Below are 13,096 nucleotides of genomic sequence, written 5' to 3' on the forward strand. Positions count from 1 at the left end.
AAGTGTTATAGTTTTACATTTAAGTTCACAGTTATCTTGAGTAGATTTTTGTATAAGGTGTAAGACTTGGGTTGCAATTCTTTTATATTTTTCCTATGAATGTCCAATTGCTCCAGCATGGATTGTTAAAAAAGCTACCCTTTCTCCACTGAATGTCTTTTGCACTTTTGCTAAAGATCATTTGACTATATTTCTATGGGTCTGTTTTTGGATTCTCTACTCCACTAATACCACACTGTCTTGATTACTGCAGTCTTAACATCAGGAAGTGATTTTTTCCATTTCATTCTATTTTTTTTCCCTCAAAATCTTGTTGGCTATTTTAGGGTCTATGCATTTCCATTTAAATTTTAGAACAAGCTTGTTTATAATCATTAAAAAAACCTTGCTGCAATTTTGACAGGAATTGAATTAAAACTATAGATTAATTTGGACAAAATTGACATCATTACTATGCTGAGTCTTTCAATCCATGAACATGGTTTGCTTCTCCAAGTTTGTCTCTTCTTTAATTTCATCAGCATTTTATAATTTTATCATATAGATCCTGTAAATTATCTTGCATCCTATGACCTTACTTAACTCATTTATTAGTTCTAGCAGTTTTATTGTGGATTACTTGAGGTGGTGTATGTTAGATAGTCATGTATCTGTAAATAAAGAGTTTTATTTTTTCCTTTCTAATATGTATGCATTTTATTTTTCTTGCCTTAAGGTAATAACTAGAACTTTCAGTACTATGTTATATAAGAGTGGAGAGAGTGGACATCCTTGCCATGTTCCCTATCTTAGAGTGAAAGCGTTCAGTTTCTCCATTAAGTGTAATGTTAGTTGTGAATTATAACAATACTATTTGAAGAGAAAAATAAAAGCTTCCCCCAAAATGCTTCTAAAGCAAGGAAAAAAGAAAAGTAACTAAAAGAATACCCCATTTTGGAAAGGGACACATCATTTTTCACAACATAATTGTTCTTTAGAAGAGTACCACCAAAGAAGACCAAGTCTCCTGTCTACTCACAAGTAAAAAAGAGTGTGGTCTCATCCAGATGAATGGTCTTTGGCTTGATACACAGGTCTACACTGGCAGTGTCCAGGCTGCGCTGGTGAGTCTTAGAGTTGTAGCAAGATGCTGAGCGGCAGTGGTCTCGAAGCCAGACATAATCAAAGCGCATCACAGTGTTAGCATATTGCAGTTCTAGGAAAAACATCACACTCATCAGAAATATTTATTTAGGGAAACTTAAAACAAATCAGTAGCCAGATAAATTCCTTCTAAAAGTCTTCTACCAAAAAACAAGAACAATGGGGGACAAGGGGGGCTTTTTCTTTCCAGATATTAAAACATACCGTAGAACTTCTATAACTAAAATGACATGATGTTGGTACAGTAGAGAGATAAAACAATGAAAGAGTATAAAAAGCCCATATGTGCTCAAATGCATATGAAAATTTGGTATGTAATAAAGTGATGGCAAAAATCACTGAGGAAAAGATGACTTTTTAAATAAATGGTGTTGTGCCAGTGCCTGGCTAGCTCAGTAGAGCATGTGACTTTTTAAAATTTTAATTTTAAAGATGTAGGGTACAATTCAGGGTTAGGTACATACATGGTCATCATGCAGGTAAAGTTTGAGCCTTCCGTTGGTCCCCACTTCGCCTGTTTTGAGATCAGGTACTCTTATTGATGTTATGTGCTTCACTTCCCAGCGGTGTCCCACTACTGCCAAACCCTTTCTTATAGTGTTATGATAAATGTTCAGGGTCCGTTATGAGTGAGAACATGTGGTAGATCACTCAATATCTTTGTTTCTGTGATAGATCATTCAGTATTACAGTATTACAGATTCTAAGTCCACACAATTGTTGCAAAGTTCATAATTTTGTCCTTCTTTAAGACTGTGTAATATTCCATCATGTATATGTACTGCGTTTTTTTTATCCAGTCCACTTTTGATGGGCAGCATGGTCGGTTCCATGTTTTTGCTACTGTGAATAATGCTGCAGTAAACATGCGTGTGCAGGTATCTTTTTCATAGAGTGATTTGAGCAATCCCAAAGGGGGACTGCTGGGTCATATGGAAGGTCAAGTTTTAGATCTTTTATAAATGGTGTTGGGACAACTAGATAGCTATTTGGTAAAAGAAAAATACGTGTCCATATGTCACGCTGTCACCAGGTCACCAAGATAAACGCAAAATATGTAAGAGTCCTAAATTTAGAACAGTAAATAATTCAAGTATCAAAAAAAGGAAACATGGGTGGGTAGAGGATGTACAGGAGGTCCTTGTACTATTCTAGCAACTTTTCTATTAGTTTGAAGTTATACTAAAATAAAAAATTACAAAAAAAATCACGGACTTTCTATATACGAGGTTACTCATTTAGAAAAGGTAAATAAAATGAGATTAAATATACATAATCAAAGAAAAAAATTCTGGATTCATATCATTAAGAAAAGTTTCTGATAGATTAAAATATTAAAAATTATATGTTGACAACCTTGAGCTAGAAAAGGCTGTTTTACTATGACACAAATGTCATAAAGATAAATTTGTCTATATGAAAATAAAAACTTCGTTTTGCAAACAATGTAAAAACAAAGTTAAAAGGCAAGTAACAAGAAAATATTTGTAATATAAAAGGATTAATACCCATTATATAGAATAAATCCCTGTAATTAAAGATAAAAACCCCAAAGAAAAATCATAATACTATAAGAAAGGGATGGGCAGTTGAGGGAAACTGCTAGGGGAGGGAGGGGTATGCCCCATCAACAAGGGTACCTACATAATCAACATTTGCATACCTAACCCTGAATTGTGTCCCACATCTTTAAAATTAAAAAATTTTTAAAAATGAAATAAAATTTGTGTTTTCAAGGATGTAGGAAAATGCATACTTGCAAACATTGGTAGTAAGGGTATAAATTGTTAAAGTCACACTAGATGGTAATCTGGAAGTTTCAAAGAAAATAATAAAAATGTGCATATTTATTGCTTGACCCATAAATTACCCTCTCAGTATTTATCTTATAGAAAGTGTCATTTATAATAGCAAAAAAGGAAACAAGACTAAATGTCTATCAGTGGGAGAAGTGGAGGAACAGCTGGATAAACTGGTGGTTTATCCACGTTGTAAGATATTAAGCAACAGTTTTAAAAAAATGCTATATCTGTACTTCTCACATTGACTTTCATTGATATTATCATTCTCATTTTAAGAACAAAAAACCCTTAAGGCTCAGAGATGTTACATGAACAGGTTACTACACTAATGTTTCTCAAAGTGTAGCCTTGGGAATCTGGAGGTGAGACTTCTAAAAAGACATAGTGAGTAGCTTTGAAAATTCTCTACCCCAAAAGCAATAATAAAACTGAAAAAAAATTCAAAAACAACCATTTTAGGACCCTAGAAATTGTCCAAAGGCATACAGCAAATTAAGGAGCAATTACTCTATTTTTAATTTTTTTAGGAGCCTCCATACTGTTTCCCATAATGGCTAAACCAGTCTGCATTCTGACCAACAGTGTATAAAAGTTCCCTTTTCTCCACACCCTTGCCAACACTTGGCATCTCTTGTCCTTTTTATAGTAGGTTTCCCAATGGGTATTAGATGGTATTTCATAGTCGTTTTGATTTGCATATCCCTGATTATTAGTGATGCTGAGCGCTTTTTAATATACCTTTTGGCCATGTGTTTTTCCTTGATTAAGCATGTTCCTTGTTGCTTTAAAGCTTTGATTAGTTTCTACACAGTTGATTCTGAGAGTTCTTGCCAGATTATTTACTATTTTTGTGCAACATTGGGCTTTGACGGTTTTTTTTTTTTGAGTTGGAATCTCACTCCATCACCCAGGCTGGAGTGCAGTGGCATGCTCCTGACTACTGACCATTTGCATGTCTTCTTTGGAGAAATGTTTATTCAGATCTATTGCACCACTTTTTAATCAGGTCATATGTTTTGTTGCTATTGAGTTGCATAAATTCTTTATAAATTTTTTATATTAACCCCCTACCACATATGATGGCTTGTAAACATTTTTTCTTAATCCATAGGCTGTCTTTTCATTTTGCTAATTGTTTGCTTTGCTGTGAAAAAGTTATTTAGTTTGATGTAGTCCCAAATATTTATTTTTGCTTTTGTAGCCTAAGCTTTTGGTGTGATTAAAAAACAAAAAACAAAAAAACAAAAAACATTGCCAAGGAGCTTTCCCCCTATATTTTCTTTTAGGAGTTTTATGGTTTCAGGTCTTATTCTTGCTCAAGTCTTTTATTCATGCTGAGTTGATTTTTGTATATAATGTAAGATAAGGTTTCAATTTCATTCTTTTGTCTGTTAGGTATATACCGAAAATAATAAAATTACAACCAAAAAGATATCTGCACTCCCATGTTCACTACAACAGTATTCACAAAAGTTAAGATAGGCAAACAATCTAAGTGTCTGTTGATAGGTGAATGTATAAATAAACTGTGGTATACTTATATACACAATGGAATATTATTTAGCTTTTAAAAAAAGGAAGTAATCCTGCCATTTGCCACAATTATGGTTGAACCAGGAGGACATTATGCAAAGTGAAATAAGCTAGGAATAGGAAAAAAATTGCATAACTTCACTTAGCTGTGGAATCTAAAAAAAAAAAAAAAGAAGTCAAATATACAAAGATAATAAAACTGGGGCAGGAATTGGGGGGAGGGAGGAGGAAATGGGAGATGTAGAACAAAGGATACAAAGCAGCAGATATGTAGAATGAACAGGTCTAGAGGTTTAACATACAACATGAAGTCTACAGTTTAATAATAGTGTATTATATCTGGGATTTTTGCTAAATGAGTAGATTGTAGCTGCTCTTGCCACAAAAAATGAGTAACTATAAGATGATGTATATGTTAACTTGCTTCACTATAGTAACCATTTTCTTATCTACATGTATCTCATAATATCACATTATATACTTTAAACAAACACAATACAATTTATTTTTAAAAAGCATTTATTCATGGAAAATTACTGAACCTTGAGTAAGAACAGTGGGAATCTGTGGCGTGTTTTATCCTGGGGTGCTCCAACTCCTTACCCCCATTCCCAGCTCCAATCAGCGGTAGTTCCACGAGGGTGGGCAAACCAAGGAAACCATTAGTTTTGCTGCAAAAAGTGACTAAATTTGATTTGGAGCAGAGCATGCATAAATACTCCATACCCCGGGTGCTGTTGAAAACAACCAGGGAAGGCATACTGGCTGGGGCAGACAACATACCAAAAGAACAGATAGAACTCTAACAAGGGGATACAGGGAATGGGACACATCTCTGATCTCCTCAGGGGGTTTGTTGCATTTTTGTGGATTTGTTTGCTTACTGACTTATCTAGAGTAATTCTGTGGCATCTGTGTCCCCTGCAGTGTGCAGCCACAGATATCTCTCCTCAGATTTTATACATCTCTAGTGTTTGGAAGGGTGTGCACACATGCAGGGCTTTGTACACACTGAAAAGTGACTGGAAATGGCCATAGCTATTTATACAACCCTGGAAGAAAATGAGGTTTTGAGCAGGCACAAAGGAGACATGAGAATGACAGAAAATAAAAACCAGGAAAAACTTGTAAACATTCTTTGAATGTGTACCTCAAGCCACACACAGATCTATTGGCAAAGGGTGGAAGCCTTACTGACTTAAGGTTTGTAAGCATAACCTCTGACCAATAGTTGGCTGGCCACTAAACTATACCAGGGATTCTCAACCAGGCACTATGGACAAAGAGACTAGATAATTTTTTTGTCATAGAATGCTGTCTTGTGCATTGTCCCTGGTATGTACTCATCAGATGTCAGCAGCAACTTCGACTCTAGTTGTGACAAACAAAAATGTCTCCAGACAATGTCAAATGTCCTCTGCGGGGCAAAGTAGACTACAGTTGGGAGGCTCTAGGCTATGGTGACCCAAGCACAATGCCTAAGAAGTCACAGTTACAAATAAAAACAAGAAATAAAAATGAAATCTGAGGGGAGACATTAGTGGTTACATACTACTGAGAACACAGACTCCACAGAACTACTCCAGGCAAGTCAGTTAACAAACAAATACACAAAAATGCAACAATTCCCCAGGGAGGTCAGAACAGAGTTTCTACAAGATATTATCTAAAATGTCCAGGTTTCAACAAAAAAAATCATAAGATATATGTAGAAACAGAAGTGCTACTAATGCACATTAAAAAAAAGGCAGCAACAGAAACTCTAAGAATAGTATTATACAAAATTCTATTGTCTAAGTCAGGCATGCAGATAGAAGGCAGCCTATTGCCTACAGAAAATGTCTTTCCTTCTAACTGCCTTGGGCTTTACAGAAGAGAAGCAGTATAGACCATGGGGGCATTACTTCCATGTACCTATATTATCTCCTAGGTATAAGCCAACAATTGGTCTTCTTTGAGTCATCTTGTCTGTGATGGCAGTCATGCCTTATAAAAGCATCTGTGCCTTCAAGGTATACCCTAATTAGATGCTTGAAAATCCAGATACATATTAAACTTAGTTGAAAATGTCTAATACAACAACTGCTGATACTGTGGAATGAGGCTATTTATTTGGTGGTACCCTAAAGTTAGAGTTCTTGTTCTAGGATCTGTGGAATGGTGTGTGTGTGTGTGTGTGTGTGTGTGTGTGTGTGTGTGTGTGTGTGTGTGTGTGTGTGTGTGTGTGTGTGTGTAGAGTTTCCATAAGCTAAAAATATTGAGAACCCTGTCCTTGGAGTGACAAAAAAAGTACTACTAATCTTTATTCAGATTGGTCATTATATTAGATAATCCAGGGTTCAACAAACTATGGCTTATAGGTCAAATACAGCTCATGATGTATTTTGTATGGCTTTCAAGACAAGAATGATTTTTATAATTTAAAAGTATAATAAAACAACAATGAAACAAAATTATATATATACCTTATTGATTCTATTCTGTTTCTCTGGAGAACACTAATATATAAACTGGTACTGAGAAGTAGGGTGCTATAGTAATAAATACTTGGAAATGTAGAACTGGGTAATGGGTAGAGGCTGACAAAGTTTTGAGGTACATACTAAAAAACCCTAGCTTACTGTGAAGGGATTGCTAAAGGTAGGTTATGGTGAGGGGTCAGAAAGAAAAGAGGAGACTTGGAGAGAGAGCCTCCATTTTCTTAGAGAATATATAAATCATAAGCAGAATGTTGGTAGAAATATGAATGGTAACGGCCATTCTGATGTCTGAGATGGAAAAGGAGAACATACTACTGGACACTGAAAAAATAGTGATCTTTTTTATAAAGTGGCAAGAAACTTAGCTGGATTGTATTCCTGTTCTAGTGTTGTGTGGGAGGCAGAACTTGAGAGTAAACATGTACTATTCCTCAAGAAAAGGAAAGAGTAAGGTCGAGGCAATTTAAAGATCATCAAGGTTGTCACTGCCACCACAGGCCCAGGGAACAAGACTAGTTCCTCCTCAGTTTGTAATCACCACAAAAAGCTGTGTGGGTAGGCCTCCATGGAGCCAAAGGGGGTAGGGCTGTCCCACTGAGATGTGGGGATGATGCTGCCACCCTCGTGGGCCTGAAGGGCAGAATACTGGACCAAAGATGATAATTTTTGAGCCTTAAGATCTAATGAAATTTGCCTTGCTAAATGCTGGGCTTAGTTGGGACCCATCATCTCTTCCATCTTTCCCATTTCCCCCTTTTGGAATGGGAATGGAAATGCAAATATCTCTACTATCCTGTCCCATCATCCTAGTTTGGAAGTACATACTTGCCTGTTTCACAGGAGTGGAATTTTGCCTCAGGATGAATTGTACCTCAAGTCTCACCCATATCTGATTTAGATAAGATTTAGATGAGATTTGAAATCTTTAGACTTTAGAGTGGATGCTGAAATGAGTTAAGAATTGGAGCTGTGGGGATGGAGGGTATGTACTTTACATGTAAGAAGAACATGAATTTTTTGGAGGGGGGTCACAGGTGGAATGCTGTGAACTGAGTTGTATCTCCTCCAAATCCAGATGTTAAAGCTCTAACCCCCAATATGATCATATTTGGAGATGGAGCCTTTGGGGGTAATTAGGTCATGAGATTGAAGCCCTCACGATAGTATTAATGTTCTTATAAGAAGGCACAGGAGATGTGAAAGTGAGAGAACCGTAATAGAGTATACCATAAACTTAGGTTAAGAGCATGCTATAACCCAATAAATATGTAATCGGCTTGTGGACAATAGCACAGCCATTTTAGTTTTCTGCTTTAAAACATAACCTGTAGCTGTTTAAAGTTTCAGTTATGGGAAAAACTGCAAAGCTCCAGTTCAAGCTTCAACCCCTTCCCTTGACCCACTTTCCCCTTAGCAACAACCAATCAGGTGCCAAGGGAAAATCACCTAACGTTTCCAAATATCTCTGCAACTTCCCCAGCTAGTGGGCCAAGGTCAGCCCGAGTCAAGCTAGCCAATCCTCCATGATTGAGCTGACAACCAGAGGTTACTACCCAATTAAATGGTAACAAGACTGGAAAGTCCCCCCCAAACTCCTCCTCCCTTTGTGTAAAAGCATAAAAGGTATCTGCTTAAGGAAGTCAGGGCCTCTGGGTGTACTCTGCTGTGTCAGTTGTTGACAGAGGTCCAGGCTCGAGCTTGCAAATAAAGACCCTCTTGAACTTTCATTGGAATTGGCTCTTGGTGGTCTCTCGGATTGAACTTTCGGCCACTACAAAAGTACAAGAAGAAGACAGCCATTTTCAAGCCAGAAAGAGAATTTTTACTAGAACCCAACTATGCTGGCATCCTGATGTCAGACTTCTTGGTCTCCAGAACTGTAAGAAATAAATGTCTGTTGTTGAAACCACTGAGGTTATGGTATTTTGCTAAAATAGCCTGAACTGAATAAGACAACCATGCAGCACAGATTTTATATGAAAAAAAAAAAGCCTGAAGTATTTGCTATCTGGCTGTTTTAGTCAGTTTAGGCTGCTATAACAGAAATACCATAGAACGGGTGGCTTAAACAACAGATACTTATTCACCATCTGGAAGCTGGGAAATCTAGTATCAGGGGTCTGGCCAATTTGGTTCCTGGTAAGGAACTCTTCCTGTTTTGCAGATGGCTACTTTGTTACCATATCTTAACACAGTGGAGAGGAGCGAGGGGGAGGGGGAGGGGAAAAGGGAGAGAGAAAGGGAGGGGGAGGGGAAAAGGGAGAGGGAAAGAGAAAGAGAGAGATGTCTTATAATGACACTGATCCCATTATGAAAACTCCACTCTCATGACCTAATTACCTCCTAAGGCTCTATCTCCAAATACCATCACATTGGGTATTAGGGTGTCAACATATGAATTTTGGGGAAACACAAACATTCAGTCCATAGTACTGACTCTTCAAATAAAAGTTTGCTGACCTTTGAGATAAGCCATAGCAGAGATTCCTTTTTCACCCTCTCCTCCACTTCTAGTGAGTTAGCAAGAATAGCTAATATGACTGCTTTAATAGCATTTGAAACCTCTTAAGTAATCTCTCTGCCTCCATCTAAGCTCCACACATAAGTCAGAATAATCTTACCAATGAAATTTAGCTTAAAACTCCTTAAGTAGCTCTCCATTCTAACAGGGTAAAGATCAGTCTCCTTGAGATTGCCCACAAGGCTCTGTACAATGTGGCCCCTGCAAACCTCTTCTGCTTCTATTCTCAACCCTTCCTTGTACTCTATGTGGCAATCTATATAAGCCAATATGCCATTTTCTCTGTAGCCTTCAAACCCTTGTACTTGTAGTTCTCTCTGACTGGAACATTTTTTCCTCACCTTCTCAACCCTCTTCCCTTGACTAATTCATATTCAGTACTCATGACTCAGCTCAGTAGCTGTGACCTATAGGCAGTCATTCATAACTCTCCAGTTTGGATTAAGTGCCTTTTCTCTTTGTTATTATAGCATCCCATACATTGCTTAAAAGCATTAATCACACTATCTTATAATTGTCTTTATTTGCTTCTGTGAGCATCTTGAAGACAGGGAATGTATCTTCTTCATCACTGAATGTTTAGTGCTTAGAACAATGTCTGGATCCTGGTAGGTGCTCATTAAATGAATAAAGCAATGATAGATCAGTGGTAAATCAAGCAATGATGCAGATCTCTCATTGGTAACTCCAGTAGATGTCTCACATCAAAAATGAGAAGGATCTTCTCATTGAAACTACAAATGATCTCCTGCCCTACTAGATATCGAGCAATTCTATCTGTTTTATCCCATTTTCAGGCTAAGAGTTGTTAGGAACCGTACAGTAGTGGAATAATCTGTACTGTGTGGCTGGACTCATCTCTTAGCATGCTCCAATATATCCCCTTCATTTTAGTTAAGCTGGTGTGCTTACTGTCCTTTCACTGACTGGAACTTATACTTGTCTTTTCACTTCTTATTTTTCACCTTATAATCACAGGTTCCTCTAAATAAATGATCATATTCTCTTTTAAAATTTAACTAAGATTCATTTATTCAAAACAGCTTCCTTGAAAAATCTGTCTTTAAAATTAAGTATTTGGTAGATATCAACTTAATTGCATTTGTGTATGGAATAATATGCTTCTTATATTTGTTTTGTGGAGTCAGGGTCTTACTCTGTCACCCATGCTGGAGAGCAGTGGCACTATCACAGCTCACCACAGCCTTGACCTCCTGGGCTCAGGTGATTCTTCTGCCTCAGCCTCCCAAGTAGCTGGGGCTACAGTGCACACCACCACAACTGGCTAATTTTTTTATTTTTTATTTGGTAGAGACAAGGTCTCATTAGTTGTGCAGGCTGGTCTTGAATTCCTTGCCTCAAGCAATTCTCCCACTTCAGCCTCCCAAGGTGCTAGGATTACAGGTTTGAGCCACCATGTCCAACCTTTATGCTCCTTATATTCATTTACTTATTCTTTTGTGTCATGGACTCAACATCGGATACTGAGAAAGGGATACTGTCTTCTGTCTTTGGTTCCCTCCCTAGTAGTTCTCAGCTCAGTTAATAAAATTAATACTCAGTAATAAATGTTTATTAGTTAGATCTTATAGAAATTCCAATACAGAAAAGAAACTTGAAACTCATCTTGACTCATCTCTTCATAACCTATATTTAATTAATCACCAAGACCTGTTGATTCCACTTCCTAAATCTCTAAAATCCATATGTCCTCTCCTTTTCCATTCCTTTCTTCTGCCACATTCAGGTAATCACCATCTACACCCAGTGGAACTCCATAAAAGATTTTAAAAATCAAAATAGTAAAATCAGATTGTATTTTAGAAAAAGCACTCTAGCTTCTGGGTAGAGAATAGATCTTGAGGGAAGCAAGACAAGGTTGTAGTCATCCTGGTAGCATAGTTACCTCCCTACTCTTCAATGTTGCATGATCTCACTTATTTTTCTCCTTTCTTCCTCTAAAACTCAAGCTTCTTTGATGCCCATGCCATCCTATATAATTCTTTACTCTTCATTACTCTAATCAAATATCTCCTGAATCACTGTCCCTTTTTAATGAAGGCTAGTTTACTGTCATCCACTTTACCCCTTTTTCTGTCATCATTCTTGGCAACTTCATCACCGTTAATTGTAGTACCTTCAAAATTTTCATTCCAAACACCCCTTACTCTGACTACCACTGTTGCCATTCCAGTTCAATTATTCCAGCACTCCTCACTCCAATAATCCCTCAACCCTGTAAAGAGTTCCAATTCATTGACCCTAAATTCCTTTTAACTATCATCTTGTTTCTTCTAATGTCCTCACTTCCCTCCTTACAGAGCCCAAAATCCAAGACCCTTCATTTTAATTAATTTCCTGCAAATAGCCTTAACTCCTTTGCCCCTTCTCTTTCTGTTCACACTTCTCTGATAAATGCCCAAAACCGATACACTCAAGTTCCTACCTCCTCTTTGCCTGCAGTCAAGCAGCTGGACATTTTTTTCTTTTTCTTTCTTTTATATCATTTTTAACTAATAGATAATGTTATATGTTGTTATTATGTAAACATGATGTTTTGAAGTATATATACATCATGGAATGGCTAAATCTAGTCAGTCAACAAAGGCATTACTTTACATTTATTATGTTTGTGGTGACAGTATATAACATCAACCCTGTTTATACTTCAAGAATACAATATATTAACGATATCATTTTGATGTACAATAAATCTCTTGAAATGTATTCCTCCTGTCTAACTGTAATCATATATCTTCTGACTAACATATTCCCATCCTTCCCTTCCTTCTACACTCCCCAACCTTTGGGTAACCACCATTCTACTCTCTACTTCTATGATATCAAATTTTTTAGATTCCACATATGAGTGAGATCATGTAGTATTTGTCTTTCTGTGCCTTGCTTAGTTCACATAGTATAATGTCCTCCAGGTTGATTCATGTTACAAATCACATGATTTCCTTCTTTTTATGGATAAGTAGTATTCCTCTGTGTATATATAAGGTCTGACAATTAAGTTTGTGAACACATCCTAGAAAAAGTGCTAAATACCTCCCTGCTGAATATCACTACAGTCACTTTCAAAGTATTGGGAAGCTATACACTGATGTCAGTGTCAAGTCCACCCATCAAAGCAATTTTGGAATTCTTTTTCTGGAATGGTCATCAGAGATGTCGTTGCAACAATGTCAGAGTTTGAATTAGAGCAACGAACAAACATTAAATCATGTTAAACTTGACAAGAGTGGAAGTGAAATCAGAGACATGTTAGTCCAAGTTTATGGGGATAATATCATGAAGAAAATGACAGTATACACATGGATTAAATGTTTTTCTGAGGGGAGAGAAAACGTCACTGATGAAGAGAGGTCAAGATGGCCAGTCACGAGCAGAACTGACAAAAACATTGCAAAAAATTTGTCTAATTGTGCATGGATCATCAGTTGACTGTGAGAAGCATAGCAGACCAAATAAACATCAACAAAGAAACAGGACAATCCTAACCAAAAACCTTGGCATGAGAAAAGTGTGTGCAAAAATGGTCCCAAAGGAACTACTGTATCACAACAATGCATCAGCTCACATAGCACTGTCTATGAGGGAGTATTTAGCCA

The 13,096-nt window shown here is 37.0% G+C and overlaps 1 protein-coding gene across 2 annotated transcripts in view; it reads right to left on the bottom strand.

Annotated features, from left to right (window-relative positions):
* TMLHE (trimethyllysine hydroxylase, epsilon) overlaps nucleotides 1-13,096 on the bottom strand; it is a 120,446-nt gene that overhangs the window by 36,828 nt on the left and 70,522 nt on the right. For both annotated transcript variants that reach the window (XM_021708603.1, XM_008050779.1), the window contains one exon: nucleotides 1,019-1,195. In XM_021708603.1, coding sequence (XP_021564278.1) covers nucleotides 1,019-1,195 — 177 coding nt within the window. The remainder of the gene's footprint in view (nucleotides 1-1,018; nucleotides 1,196-13,096) is intronic.

Source organism: Carlito syrichta, unplaced genomic scaffold (assembly GCF_000164805.1).
Source record: "Carlito syrichta isolate Samal-C Ts95f unplaced genomic scaffold, Tarsius_syrichta-2.0.1 Scaffold62547, whole genome shotgun sequence".
Taxonomy (NCBI): Eukaryota; Metazoa; Chordata; class Mammalia; order Primates; family Tarsiidae; genus Carlito; species Carlito syrichta.